At 47.1% G+C, this 15,095-nt stretch overlaps 1 protein-coding gene across 2 annotated transcripts in view; it reads right to left on the bottom strand.

Moving 5' to 3' along the window:
• Nucleotides 1-12,569, bottom strand: part of PRPSAP1 (phosphoribosyl pyrophosphate synthetase-associated protein 1) — a 47,215-nt gene extending 34,646 nt beyond the window's left edge. Inside the window, exons 1-2 of one of the 2 annotated variants that reach the window (XM_015418458.1) lie at nucleotides 12,274-12,569; nucleotides 11,721-11,908 (exon numbers count right to left, since the gene is read on the bottom strand). In XM_015418458.1, coding sequence (XP_015273944.1) covers nucleotides 11,721-11,884 — 164 coding nt within the window. In that variant the 5' untranslated portion in view covers nucleotides 11,885-11,908; nucleotides 12,274-12,569. The remainder of the gene's footprint in view (nucleotides 1-11,720; nucleotides 11,909-12,273) is intronic. The other variant, XM_015418459.1, reaches the window with a different exon arrangement.
• Nucleotides 12,570-15,095: the final 2,526 nt, after the last annotated feature.

Here is a 15,095-nt window from a genome sequence, read left to right as displayed (position 1 = left end):
AGCTGGAACTAGAGATGGGAGCTCACTCCGTCATGCGGCACCCGGATCTCGAACTGCTGAACTACCGACCTTCCACAGCCTGCAGTTCAGCGTCTTAACCACTTGAGCCACCGCAGCTCCTTCTAGTCTGCATATAAAGCTTCCTTAAACCATCAGACCTTTGGTCTATCTACCACAGAATTCTCTGTGCTGATTAACAGGAATTCTCCAGGATCTCAGGCAAAGAAACATGGGTCTTGCAGCACCTTCAAGACTAACAAAAGTTTATTTCAGCATTAGCTTCTGTGAAAAAATGCACTTTTCCTTTGGAGTTTTGAAATGAGCAAAACCTCCCCTCTGAGTTTTAAAGGGCTTTGCCTCCTCCCTGGGCAGAGGACAGGCAGAGAGGAAGAAGTCAGTCAATGGCTTTCCAGACTCACCTCAGCTACCTCTTAAGAAATGCAAATAGATATAGCAGGAGCGATAATGGGTGGGTCAAGTTCTTCCCCTTCTTCAAGCAGGGAACAGAGATTTGGAGGACTTTAAACTAGAAAGGCTCCAGGAAAAAGCTCCTGGAAATGCTTCTCTGACCTGGCCAGTGGATGGGGAACAGAGAGGTGATAAAACTCAAGGGAGCAAGGAGGAAGCTCTCTTTCTTTGGGTGCTGAATCCATAACAGCAGACAGAACTCTCAACTGAGAAGGCAGCCATTGACCATGTGCTCACCTGAAGAGCTGGGAGAAAGCTGTAAAGTAACAGTAACTCTGTAGAGATCTGTCACAACTCTGTAGAGATTTCTAATATCCTAAGCTAAGGATGTCCTATATTCCAATAACTGATAGGGCATGTATAGAGAGAGGGCCAGAGGATTTGTGTTTTACTCATTTCCTTTGAATCCCTAGCTCAATCTGGTGCTGTGCTAAAAGTAGGGGTCATTTCCTGAAGGAGCGCACAGGAGCAGAGCTTCAGCAGTAAAGAGCCCAAGGGGGCAGGCACATGCAACAAACCCCACCCCCTGCTCCCAGCAGCCCTCAGTCAGAGCAAGAAGCATCCAGGTAAACTGCAGAGCCTCCCCCCCCAGGTCCAAAACAGTCCAGTGGCACCTTTAAGACTAGGTTTTATTCAGGTACAAGCTCTCCCTCCTCTGCAAGGACAGATCTGCACATCCCCCCCCCAATAGCTAGCAATCCAAAACAGTCCAGTGGAGCCTGAGTGGTGGGTGTTGCCTTCTGACACACTTCCGGTGATGTCAGGGGGTGTGGCATATGCAAATAAGTTATGCTAATGAGTTATGCTAATGAGCTCCTGAACCTCTTTTTCTACGAAATGACCCCTGGCTAAAAGTATGCTTGCGAATATTTTCTTTTGAATAAATACTTTATAACTTTGGATGCAGGCAGTGGTTCTCTGTACCACACAGACCTCCACTGTCTCGGGCATGCTATTTTAAAAGAAGCACCATGGGGAAGGCCAGCAGGCGGCCAGTGGGTATTCCTCCAAGGGCGCACAAGGTGGTAAACCATCCCCATAGTAAGCAGGTGCTGGGCAGTGGCATCCCTGGATTTGACATGTTACTTATGAACACTTATAAATGGTCAGTGTATTCCATTTTACCTGCATGCATGGATAATTGCCATAGGAGCTGGTGATTTTTGTACTTATTTATGAGTAGTAACAGGATCGGTGTGAAAAAAGAGACCAGCAGGACATAATGCCCACACAGAATCCACCTGGTAAGGCATTCAGCAATTATAGCCCATTGAAGAACATAGCATAGCTTTATGATGAAGTGGTGAGTGTTTTTACAATTATTTAAATTATTAATATTTATGTATGTGGAGCAATGTAATTACTAATGAATAACAATGCAAGTCGTATTGTAACAGTTATGGTTGTACTTTTTAGAATCAACAGTATATTTTCAATACGTCACCAAGAGATATGAACTGTTGAAAGACAGTTCAGGGCTGCGGTGACACAGAGCATTAGGCACGCTAGAGAGACGGAAGATAGGCGGATTTTCTGGGCGCGATCTCACCGCCACATCTGGGAAGCGTAGAGCTCCCGTGGCGAATCCGAGGCTTCCCACCGAAGATGCGCGGTTAAAAACTAGTACCTCGGAGGTACTAGTTTCCGGTAACCGCGGGGCAAGGGCAGGCGTCTGATCGCGTTTCCGGTGGTAGTTCCGCCGCCCGCCCATGCCCCCTTGTATAAAGGGTTTTTTTTCCAACTGTCCATGGGATGCGCACAAGCACCCAACGGGGCACGTGCACACTTTGGTGTCTGGAGAAAAAAACACCCATTTGCCGTGCTGCTTTTTTGCCGCGGCGCAGGATTGTGGTGTGCTCAGCACCTCCCCCCTACCACGGGACCTCCATGGGACCTCCACGGTACATCTGCTGGCGCAACCGCGCGTTATCTTGCCCCGGGGCAAAGAGCCACGCTCCCCCCCCCCCGCATTTTCTTGCCCATGTGCCTGCAGCCCAGATAAGGTTTCATCCCATTTTTATTCTTATTCATATTATATACTTGTACACTGTTATATAGGAGCTGCGGTGGCTAAAGTGGTTAAGACGCTGAACTGCAGGCTGTGGAAGGTCGGTAGTTCAGCAGTTCGAGACCCAACTTCCCGCATGATGGAGTGAGCCCCCATCTCTAGTTCCAGCTCCTGCCAACCTAGCAGTTCGAAAGCAAGAAATTGCAAGTAGATAAATAGGTACCACTTTGGTGGGAAGGTAACCCCAGATTTAAAATGCTATCTTTTAAGTACGGCTCCAAAGCGCAGCAAAACAGGGATGCCCATGGAAGAGGGACATTTCCCAGATGTTTGCGTCTGGACACTACCTTTAGATCCGTGAGGCCATCGTGCCTCACGCAGATCTAAAGAGCCGTCTGATTGGACTCTGAGAGGGAAGCCTTCAGTCATGCATCTTCAGCAGGCTGGAAAAACAAGGTCAGTATTAGGACAGAACAAAGGAACCCTCAAGTCATGGAAGTAACCCCCCCTAGTGAATGCAGTGGACTCATTTTGAAATCCTGTAAATTGTCTTTGACACTTGCCTGTCTGAAGCTTTTAACATCCTAAAATCCTAACTTACTTTGTTTAAACATCAAGTTAAGCACATAGCATCTGAGAATTACTGTTTTTGCCTTTCTTAAGGGTATGTAAAAAAAAAACCTTTACTTGAAATCAGAACTGAATTTTAATACGAAATTAGCATAAGAGACCAGTGGGCCTTAAAGCATCTTCAAAGACTTGTAAACAGTGGGTAAGGCAGGACTTTTGACTGAACAAGTTACACTGATTTAGCAATGTTTATCTTCCCCTTGGTTAACCATTTCAGTCTTGCTGAATGCTTCCCCCTGATTTACCTGGCACAGAAATTAGGTTGACAGGTCTGTGATTTCTGAATTTTGTTTTAATCAGTGACTACCATCTCAGTAAGTAATTTAGTTCTAGTAATGTGACATATTTTAGTTGAAAGACCAACTATTTGACAATGAAGTTCTTTAATGCAAGGAATGCTATCTGGCCCTGAAGGCGTGTCAGTTTTAATCAGTGACTATCATCTCAGTAAGGAATTTAGTTCTAGTAATGTGACATATTTTAGTTGAAAGACCAACTATTTGACAATGAAGTTCTTTAATGCAAGGAATGCTATCTGGCCCTGAAGGCGTGTCAGTTTTCAATTTAGCAAGTTCTAAGCGGCTTCCATTATCTGAGACAATTCTTTCGTTTCAACCCTCAAAAATACCTTTTTTCAGGCATGGAGCTCTCTCCAGCACCTATTGAATCAAAAACTGCTTCAGAAGCAGGGATTTTTTTCTACTGTCATTTCTCCATGAACTGACCAGGAAAGCACAGGCTACCTCAATCTTGTCTGATCTCAGAAGCTAAACAGAGCTGGCCCTGCTTCGTATTTGGCTAGGAGACCACCAAGGAATACCACTGTCACTCCACAGGGGAAGGCGATGGCAAAGCACCTCTTAATGTCTCTTGCCTTGAGAACCCTAGGGGGTTGCAAAAAGTCAGCCGTGGACTGACAGCAAAAAGAACCCTTCCGTTTTCCTGTCATCTAACAAGACTTGCTTTCTGCTTCTGATGCTTCCTTTACGACTGCAAAACCCTCTCACACATTTCTGGGTGACCGTGCTTATAGTCTCTCAACTGGTATCCTAAAGACAAGGGTGCTCCCAACTGTCGGGACTGGGAGAAGAAAATGGTCCCATTAAGACAGCTGTGAAGCAGTCATCTGAAGAAATGAATGACAAAGGGTAGAGCTGTATGTAATTAAAAGACGCCTGCTCCTTGGGAGGAAAGTGATGGCGAACCTAAACAGCATGATAAAAAGTAGAGACATCGCCCTGCCAACAAAAGTCCGCATGGTCAAAGCAATGGTATTCCCACTAGTCATGTATGGCTGCGAGAGTTGGACTATAAGGAAGGCCGAGCGCCGAAGAATAGATTCTTTTGAACTATGGTGCTGGAGAAGACTCTTGAGAGTCCCCTGGACTGCAAGAAGATCAAATCAGTCAATCCTAAAAGAAATCAACCCTGACTCTTCCCTGCAAGGCCAGATACTGAAGCTGAAGCTCAAATACTTTGGCCACCCAATGAGAAGGGAGCCCTCACTGGAGAAGACCCTGATGCTGGGAAAGACTGAAGGTCAAAGAAGACGGGGACAGCAAAGGATGAGATGGTTAGACAGTGTCATGGATGCAACGAACATGAAATTGAGCCAACTTCACAACTTCAGAGGACGGCGGAAGACAGGAAGGCCTGGCGGGATCTGGTCCATGGGGTTGGACTCGACTGTGCGACTGAACAACAACAACAACTGAACAACAACAACAGAATCATACTATCCTGACACCTCAACATGTATTCAGTGGTGTTATTCTATAATAGGAAGAGGGGGAAAACTCACCGAGGGGGATGCTGCTTTCAGTGAATCCCCCTCGGTGAGCTTTCCCCCTCTTCCTATTATAAAATAACACCACTGAATACATGTTGAGGTGTCAGGATAGTATGATTCTCCCTGCCCTGTACTGCTAGCGGCCACCAGTAGTGACAGGAAAGCACTCAATGGCCCCGGTCACACGGGCCAGATATAACGCGGGGGGGAGGCGTGGCTGTTCGTCCCGGAGCAAAATAAAGCACAGTAGCCCGATCACACAGTCTCCCGAGTCTTCGCGCTTAGGCTGTTAGCTAGCGGTCACACGGCGATGCTGGAGCGTGGCAAAGAAGTGGTGCGGCAAGCATTTCGCGTTTGTGCACATGCACAGTTCCGCGGAGCGGCACTGATTTCAGTTACGTGCTTGTGAGCACGCGCTTACGAAAAACATCCGGTTTGCAATGGGACGTGGACGGGTGCTGGATGCCACGGGATACTCGCGCTCCCACGATCAGATGCCCGCCGCTGCTCCACGTTTTCCCAATACTAGTGCACTTTCCGAGGTAGTTTTTTACTGCGCATCTTTGGTGGGACACCACGGGTTGGCCACGGGTGCGCTACGCTTCCCAGATGTTGCGGTGTGATCCCGCCTCGAAAATCCACCTGATATTCGTGCCTTGAGTGCGGCAAATCCTCCGTGTGAACGGGGCCAGTATCATGAAACACAACCATTACGGAGAGAAGAACCTTACACGGGGATGCAGTTTTCAGTAGACGGTCCATAATACATCATTCCACCAAAACACTAGTAGCCTTTCAAATAAATGCCAAGCTGGTAATCACCAGCCACTCATACCCTCAGTCATGAAAACTCAAAGAAAATAAAACTTGTATGCTGCAGCAAGCAGCTTGTGATGGCAAGACAGTCTGTTCTCTTTAGCCACGGAAAAGCATACGGGAGGGGGAGAAAATAAGACTATTTTGCATTTTATAAAACAATTCCCAAGTACACTGTTTATGGCCTTAGACTTCCTTACGACCACCAAAACAAGTGTGGGTCCATTTTGCCATTTCAAGAATGTAAGAGAACAACTATACCCTTGTTTTATTTGCACACCACTCTTTGTTCAAAACATGCTGTTCTTCCCCTAGAAAGGGCAGTTCCAGGTCATGTTTATGTTAGTGTTTGGAAACAAATTTAAGGATAATTGCATTAATTAGAAAACATGCACCTACCTTTTCCCAACTCTAAATCCATGTATATATATAAAAGAAAGTCCCCTCACCGTAAAATCAATGCCCAGGCCAAACGGCTGGACCTAGAGACACCAAATTCGGGGAGAGCGCTCCTACTGTGGCGTAGATGCTCGCTAAGAAGGGATTTTTAGAAATTCGACACCTAAGGGGGGTAAAAAGTGCTCCCCCCATTAATTCCTATGCAGCTGCCAGGCGGCTGCCTCCCTGCACCCCCCACTCTCTGATTGGTCAGCTGCAGAGCTCAGTGTTCTGAGGTTAAAAAAGCCAACAGTTACAGGAGGCTGCAGACAGCTAATGACAGTTGAGGAAATCAGAAATGGCCAACAACCTCCTGTGAGGTGCAGTGCTGCTGGCCCAGCCTCTCTGATGGCTTCCAACACACTCCCCCCACCTCCTACACCTAAGAGGCGGTTGTCTGTCAGGTGCAGCAGCAGTCACAGGGTGCTTAAACCCATGAGGGAATCCTCCCCAGCATTAACGCCTTGGTGATCCTGCCAGCCCCACCTCCATAGTGGCTTCTAATACTCCTCCTCGCTCCCCCTCCTACACTAGACAGGCAGCTGCCAGGAGGAGGCAACTTAGGAATGTGGCAAAGACATCTGCACATAATACTCCTGCGGAGCACTGAGCTGCGCAGGCCAAGTACCAGCAAGATCACCCTGAGGTGCTCAGAACAACACAGTCTCCATACGAGCAAAACAATCCAGGAACACAAGTAGAGAGGCCATCACTTTCATGGAAGGTGGCAGGAACTGACTTGATGATTGCTTCTTAAATGGACAGTTCTATGTTGCCTGCTCCAGAGTGAGCTCACCAAGCAGCCTGGTGATTCTAGCACCTGAGGGTAGAACCACCAATGTGGTCTAGAGAGAGGTCCTTCGGTAGAGAAGAAAAAAAAGTATGTATGTCTCACTTCATTTCTTACACTACAATCTGTTCTCTGTTAGAATTCTCTGTTAGAATTCCTACAACAAATGTCACCTTTCAAACTTCACATCATGGGTATTATAACTGGATTTATGGAACTTAAATATGGTAGCAAAGCACGGGTATCAGGCTAGTCAGTAATATAGATCAGTAATATATATATGGTGGTAAAATGTTTAGAAGACCAGAATTCATCTAATTTCATGTTTTCCAAGGACATTTATGACTGCCCCCAATACCATTGTGATACATGTATGGTATTACTTGGGGCCAAACTAGCCATTACACAGCAGTCAAGTGCAACCATCTCCAGACATTTATCAACAGTTGTGGGAGGCTATGAATTTCACCAAAAGAATGGAGGTGGCTGCTAAGCTTTTTCCTGCTGGTAGATTCCACCCCAACCCCATCAAAATCACTTTTTTCCAACCACCACAAAAAGCTGCTTTCCCATCCATGAGAAGAGAAGACAATAATTAGAATAGCATTGTGGGGAGGGCAATTGTGAAAAATTATGAACCCTTTCTCCCACCCCATTGCTCTTCTGACCAGAGCAAGTTTGGTGTAGTGGTTAAGTGCGCGGACTCTAATCTGGAAGAACTAGGTTTGATTCCCCACTCCTCCACTTGCACCTGCTGATGTGACCTTGAGTCAGTCACAAGCTCTGGGACAGCTGTCCTTGAAAAAGAGCAGTTTCTGTCAAGAGTTCTCTCAGCCCCACCCACCTCACAGGGTGTCTGTTGTGGGGAGGGGAAGGGAAAGGAGTTTGTAAGCCGCTCTGAGACTCCGAGTGAAGGGCGGGGTATAAATCCAATCTCTTCTCTCTTCTTCTTCAAACCCAGAGCCTCCTGTGGCTCTTTTTCATTTAGAAGAAGAAGAGATTGGATTTATACCCCGCCCTTCACTACCCAAAGGTGTCTCAGAGCGGCTTACAATCTCCTTCCCCTCCCCACGACAGACACCCTGTGAGGTAGGTGGGGCTGAGAGAGCTCTGACACAAGCGGCTCTTTTTCAAGGACAGCTCTTATCAGAACTACGGCTTGCCCCCCCTCCCATGTGCATGAACTTTTAAGCAAAAAAACGGGTGGGAGCGGAAGCGAAAGCGTTGAAATCTGTTGAGAAAAACTTACCAAGGTGTGTATAAGCGTTTGAGCGCACATTCAGAGACTTTAGAAACTGCGGCGAAAGTAAACAATCGATAAAAGATGGCGGGGAAGAGGACGGAGAAGGAGAAATTTATAAAAGCGAAAGGGGAGAGTCAAAAACCAGAAGGAACCACGAAGTTGGCTAAAATGTTGGCAGAATCTCTGCGTCCCCTGCTGGAACAGATGACTAACGTCAAGGAACAGTTGTCTACAATGACCAAATGTATCACCACCCAGCATGCACAAGTGAATGAGACCCTTAAAATTACAGAGCAAACAGCTGAGAAGGTGAAAGAAGTTGACGCCACTACTCAAAAGGTGAAGAAAAAGGTACAAAAATTGGAAAAGAAGCAAGTCTCCACAGAAGAACAACTTTTACAGCTGCAAATGGAGAAGGCAAACTTGGTTTTCCGATTCCAGGGTGTCCCAGAATCTAAAGGAGAGAATCTAAAGCAAATGCTGAGCGAAGCATTAGCCCCAGTGACAGATTTGATGGCGGAGTACTTGATGAGCGAAATGGATGTGGCCTATAGGTCATATTCCGTATATATAAAAAAGAATAATCTGCCTGGGGAAATAGTAATGAGATTCTCAAAGAGACATGTGAGGGATACTATCCTGAGAGCAATGATGGGGACAACCTTGAAAATCGGGGACAGCACCACCAGGATCCTTAAAGACATCCCATTTGAAATAAGACAAAGGAGAAGGAAATACAAAGATTTAATCCTTTTTCTTCAAACAAACGCAATCAGCTATCGGTGGCTGTATCCAGAGGGCGTAACCTTCAAACTTCAAGACAAAAAGGGAAAGATTGACTCTGTTTCCAAAGCACGGGACATTTTGAAAATCCAGTTGGGTGAGCAAGAGAAAGGTGATAAAGAGGACAGTAAGTCTAGTGGCAAGCTGGACTTGGGGTCTTCTGGAGAGGACTCTCTGTCAGAGAAGGGAGCAGCGGCTCCTAAAAGTCCTTATAAATTGCGAAGACGATAGGATAAGAAGAAATGAAGGCTGAAGGACTCTGTATTGTGCCTTTGAAAAGGGTTGATTGTAACAAGATGCTCTGGGGTTTTTATTTTTAACAGTTAATTTAAGATTCAAAAGTTGTAATAGCACACTTGACTACGTTCAAAAAATTGTTAGCGAGTTTAGAACTGACTTTGTACTTAAGAGATTTTGAGGATCTCCTCTCTTGGGATTTTAGATAGTAGTGGGTTTTCTTTTCTTTAACCCTAATTGTAGTTCCCCTCCCTCATTTTCATTGTAGATTTGTAGTCTTTAGAAAAATGCAATAAAAAAATCCAGCCAGGTGCAAGTGGAGTGGGGAATCAAACCCGGTTCTCCCAGAGTCCGCGCACTTAACCACTACACCAAACTGGCTCTTAAGAAGAAATGGGGAGACTGAACTGATTTTTTAAATCTCTTGAATAGTGTCCAGTGTTTGTGGCTCCATGAGAAGGGTGGTCTTATTTGAAAAGTGATGCCGGCAAAACAGTGAATATCTTTGTTTGTACTATTCAAGTATAATTGAGATGCTAATAGGACAGTCCAACGAGTTAAAGATCTCCTAACTCCTTTAGCTTTCTACAAATGCTTAGATCAACACTTAAAAAAAAAATGCACAAATGTTTCCATCTTCAAGGAGCATTCAGCAAACCACGTTTATAGCAGATCTCCCAGTCAAAAAGTGAGATAATGAAGAAGAGATTGGATTTATACCCCGCCCTTCACTACCCAAGGGAGTCTCAGAGCAGCTTATAAACTCCTCCCCCTTCCCCTCCCCACAACAGACACCCTGTGAGGTAGGTGGGGCTCAAAAATCATGGGATAGAAGGACAAGTCCTTTTATGGATCAAAAACTGGCTAGTTCATAGAAAACAGAGAGTGAGTGTAGGTGGGCAATTTTCTCAGTGGAGGGTGGTAAGCAGTGGGGTACCGCAGGGATCAGTACTTGGTCCACTGCTTTTTAACTTGTTCATAAATGATTTGGAGATGGGAGTAAGCAGTGAAGTGGCTAAATTTGCGGATGATACAAAGTTGTTCAAGGTGGTGAAAACCAGTGAGGATTGTGAGGCACTCCAAAGGGATCTGTCAAAGATGGGCGAGTGGGCGTCAACATGGCAAATGGGGTTCAATGTGGCCAAGTGCAAGGTGATGCACATTGGAGCCAAAAATCCTAAATATAAATACACATTGATGGGGTCTGAACTGGCAGAGACTGAGCAAGAGAGAGATCTTGGAGTTGTAGTGGATAACTCACTGAAAATGTCGAGACAGTGTGTGACTGCAATAAAGAAGGCCAATGCTATGCTGGGGATTATTAGGAAGGGTATTGAAAACAGATCAGCCAATATAATAATGCCCCTATATAAATCAATGGTAAGACCTCATTTGGAATACTGTGTGCAGTTCTGGGCACCACACCTTAAAAAGGATATTATAGCTTTGGAAAAAGTGCAGAAAAGGGCAACTCGAATGATAAAAGGGTTGGAACACTTTCCCTATGAGGAAAGGTTAAAGCGCTTAGGGCTCTTTAGCTTGGAGAAAAGACGACTGAGGGGTGACATGATCGAGGTTTATAAGATTAGGACGTCCTTCTTCACCCAAAGAGTGATTAACACTTGGAATTCACTGCCACAGGAAGTGGTGGGTGCTACAAGCATGGATGGCTTCAAAAGGGAATTAGATAAGCATATGGAGCAGAGGTCCATCAGTGGCTATTAGCCACAAGGTATAGCTAGGGGCTCTGGGGCAAGTGATGCTCTGTCTTCTTGGTGCTTGGGGGGGGTCAACAGTGGGAGGGCTTCTAATGTCCTGGCCCCACTGCTGGACCTCCTGATGGCACTGGTATTTCTGGCCACTGTGTGACACAGAGTGTTGGACTGGATGGGCCTTTGGCCTGATCCAACATTGGCGTCTCTTATGTTCTTATGAGAGAGCTCTTGACAGAAACTTCTCTTTTTCAAGGACAGCTCTTATCAGAACTATGGCTTGCCCAAACTGGACAGGGGTTCCTCTCTGACTTGCACTAGAGGCCACTGAGTGGGTGGCTGTACAACCTGCAGTCTCGCTGAGTTTCAGAGGCATTCCCAAATAAAACAGTTTGAATGACCCAAGTGAATCCATCTTACCTTGTGTGGCTCATGAATTCCTAAACCTGGCTGACTTGAATCAAATTACTAAAGGTTAATTAATTCACTATGAGATTGAAGGGAAAAAAGATAAAACTTCATTTAGCAGATATGATTGATTTTCGAGTCACGTACGATTTAAAATCGCTAAACTCAAGTCCAGTAGCACTTTAGTGACCAAGTTTGACGAAGGGAGCTTTGACGCTCGAAAGCTTACGTCCTGAAAATCTTGTCAGTCTCTAAGGTGTTACGTGCTACCAGACTAGACTCTAACTGTTCTACTACAGAGCAACACAACTAGCCTCTGAAAATACCCCCTAAAGAAAACTGTCCAGACACCAGCATAATGATAAACGACACAAGGTTTAAAAATCCAAGAGACTCACTCAGTGATTTTCTTTGCCAGCTCCGTGCATGCCGCTGTAGAATTTGCCGAGAAGACCCGGTAGCCGCTTCTGCTTGCATTCATCGCCAAGGAATCATGCAAACCCCTTGGAACCCGAGAGTGAGAAAACACAGATTTATAAGGTAACAGCAGTTTCCTTGGCATCCTCCTCTTCAGCCTTTCCAGCGACTAGAAACCCAATAAGGGATGGAGGGGAGAAAAGGAATTTAACACAGGAAGATCTTTCCCAACCCGACTGCTACAGGAACGACGAGAAAAGGTCTTTTAAAAATAGAAGCTAAAAAGCGCCAATGTTAGCTCGGGATTAGTTCTTTGCGTCCCCTGAAAAAGCCACCTAATAGGAAAGAAGATGCCCGTTTTGCCAGTCAAAAGCCTTAACAGCAAGCCGTCAGCTTTGTCGAGAGTGGCGAGGAGCAGACGCAAAATAAAGTCGGAGCAGGGAAAAACAGGAAACCTACACGTTTATGTAAAAAATGTGCTGGAGGCGGGCACAGTAAGCAAAGCAGGAGCAAGGAGAAACTCGTTTAACGTACAAGACCAAAAAAAGGAAGGAAGACCGATTCAAAGAGAAAACTCCAGACTGGAGGGTTATCTTGAGAGTTTCTGAGGACACAGGATCAGCACCAGAGAGATGTGTCGGTGGAACACAGGGAGCAGTAGGACGAGAGCACTAAGGGCGGAAGAAGAAGGGAATGACACTGTCAAGGAACACCCCTTGGGGACAAAGGGATCAGAGGGGAAACGAAAGGGAGAAACGGGAGGAGAGTGTTTACTAGGAGGGAAGACGGCTAACAGGGGATCAGGAGCAGCGTTCCCTCTACGCTGAGTTACTGTGAGCTAGCTCACAGGTTTTTTTAGCCTGCGGCTCACACATTTTTGTCTCAGCTCAGGAAGGGACGGGCTCCAGAGCAAACGAATCCCTCGCTCACAACTTGAATGCCGGGAGCTCCCAAAGTAGAAGTTTTGCTCACAAGACTCCACAGCCCAGAGGGAGCATTGCAGCCACAACTTGAATGCCCGGAGCTCCCAAAGTAGAATTTTTGCTCACAAGCAGTGTTCCCTCTAAGCTGAGTTAGTGTGAGCTAGCTCACAGCTTTTTAGCCTCCGACTCAGATTTTTGTCTTAGCTCAGGAAGGATGGCTCCAGGGCAAATTAATTTATGCAGCAGCCAAATCGCTCGCTTGCAACTTGAATGCCGGGAGCTCCCAAAGTAGCATTTTTGCTCACAAGACTCCACAGCCTAGAGGGAGCATTGCAGTCACAACTTGAATGCCAGGAGCTCCCAAAGTAGAATTTTGGCTCACAAGACTCCACAGCCTAGAGGGAGCATCGCTCAGGAGTGGAGGAGACTTGAGGGGAATGTTGAGATGAGGGGGGAAGCGTGAAGACCCAGGTTGGCCGGGGCTCCCAAGCCAGGAGGGAGAGGGCAAAATAGGAAAAGACAAGGGGGGCAGACAGTAGGGGATGAGCTCTCTCTCGTCTTCCCGGAGAGCCATCAGGGGTCAAATGCAAGATGGTTAGGTGACGTGTTCCCTCTAAGCTGAGTTAGTGTGAGCCAGCTCACAGTTTTTTAGCCTCCAGCTCACATGTTTTTGTCTCAGCTCAGAGTCCAGAGCAAACTGATTTATGCAGCAGCCAAATCACTCGCTCACAGGTTTAATGCCAGCAATGCACCCTCTAAGCTGTGGAATCTTGTGAGCAAAAACTCTACATTGTGAGCTACTGGCATCCAAGTGAAAGAACCGGGAGTCTGGAGGGGGGGGCTGGTGGGGAGGCTGAAAGGAGGGACAAGGAGGGAACAGATGGGTTGCCCTTAAAATAAAAAGGGAGAGAGGGTGAAAAGCGAGGGTGGTCTGGGAAAGGGGGGGTGGGCTCTGAAGAGGGTGGAAATAGGGATGGGGGGCAGTGAGTTAGAGCAAAGCAGGAGAGAAGAGCAACAGGGGCCAAGATCCAGGAGGTGGGGAACGGGAGGGGAAAAGAGGGGAAGAGTCAGGACTAGCAATGCTCCCTCTAAGCTGTGGAGTCCTGTGAGCAAAAATTCTACTTTGTGAGCTCCTGGCATTCGAGTTGCGAGCAAGTAATTCGGCTGCTGCCTCAATGAGTTGGCTCTGGAGCCCTCCTCCCTGACCTAAGACAAAAATGTGTGAGCTGGAGGCTAAAAAACAGTGAGCCACCTCACACTCACTCAGCTTAGAGGGAACAGTGGCTCAGGAGACTAGCAGCCCCCCCCCCCTCTAAGGAGACGCCGCTGCTTGGGGAGGGGGGGTTCCCTTTCCCCCCGATCACTAGTGAACTAGGAGGCTTTCCCGGTGTTAGGGCTGCCCTGGCTGCTGCTGCCGGTCTGCGGGTGTTCTTCCTTTCCTTTCCTCCGCCGCCTCCTCCTCCAGACCTTGAAGGTTTCTTTTCCCGGATCAAATATGGAGGCGCCGCTCGGAGGAGCCGCCGACGGTTGAGGTGGGGATGGGGCGGTCCCTCGGCTTCAAAGGAAGTGGGCGGAGTCAGAGCGGGACGGGGGCGGAGGGAGTTGGGAGGGAGTGAAGGGGGGAGCCGGACTCATTTCATACTGAGAACCCTTAAAGGGGAAGGGGGGGGGGGGGATTACCTGAGGCAGGTGAATATAAAAGAGACCAATGTGGGGGGAGACAGTGGGAGTTCAGGGCAATGCTCCCTCTAAGCTGTGGAGCCCTGTGAGCAAAAATTGTACTTTGTGAGCTCCTGGCATTAAAGTTGTGAGCGAGCCATTTGGCTGCTGCATAAATCAGTTTGTGCTCTGGAAAAAGTGTGTGAGCTGGAGGCTAAAAGACTGTGAGTTAGCTCACACTCACTCAGCTTAGCGGGAACACTGACTTCGATAACTAATCCTCCCTCTAAGCTGTGGAGCCCTGTGAGCAAAAATTCTGCTTTGCGAGCTACCGGCACTAAAGTGGGGAGCGAGCCATTTTGCACCTGCCTCAATTAGTCTGCTCTGGAACCCTCCTTCCGGAGCGAGGACAAAAATGTGTGAGCCAAAGGCTAAAACACTGTGAGCTAGCTCACGCCAACTCAACTTAGAGGGAACACTGGTTCAGGGTGTGGGTTTTTTTAAATATGGTCTGTCTAATCCGCTCTAAAAGGTACAGGGTAAAAGGTAAAGGTTTCCCTTGCTCGAAAGCCAGTCGAGTCCGACTCTAGGGTTGTGGTGCTCATCTCCGTTTCCAAGCCGAAGAGCCAGTGCTGCCCGAAGACGTTTCCGTCGTCATGTGGCTGGCATGACTAAACACCAAGGTGCACGGAACGCTGTCACCTTTCCCACCTATTTATCCACTTGCAATTTCTTGCTTTCGAACTGCTAGGTTGGCAGGAGCTGGAACTAGAG

The sequence above is a fragment of the Gekko japonicus genome, unplaced genomic scaffold (assembly GCF_001447785.1).
Source record: "Gekko japonicus isolate JY-2015 unplaced genomic scaffold, Gekko_japonicus_V1.1 scaffold148, whole genome shotgun sequence".
NCBI lineage: Eukaryota > Metazoa > Chordata > Lepidosauria > Squamata > Gekkonidae > Gekko > Gekko japonicus.
This window is presented reverse-complemented; position numbering and strand designations above follow the sequence as displayed.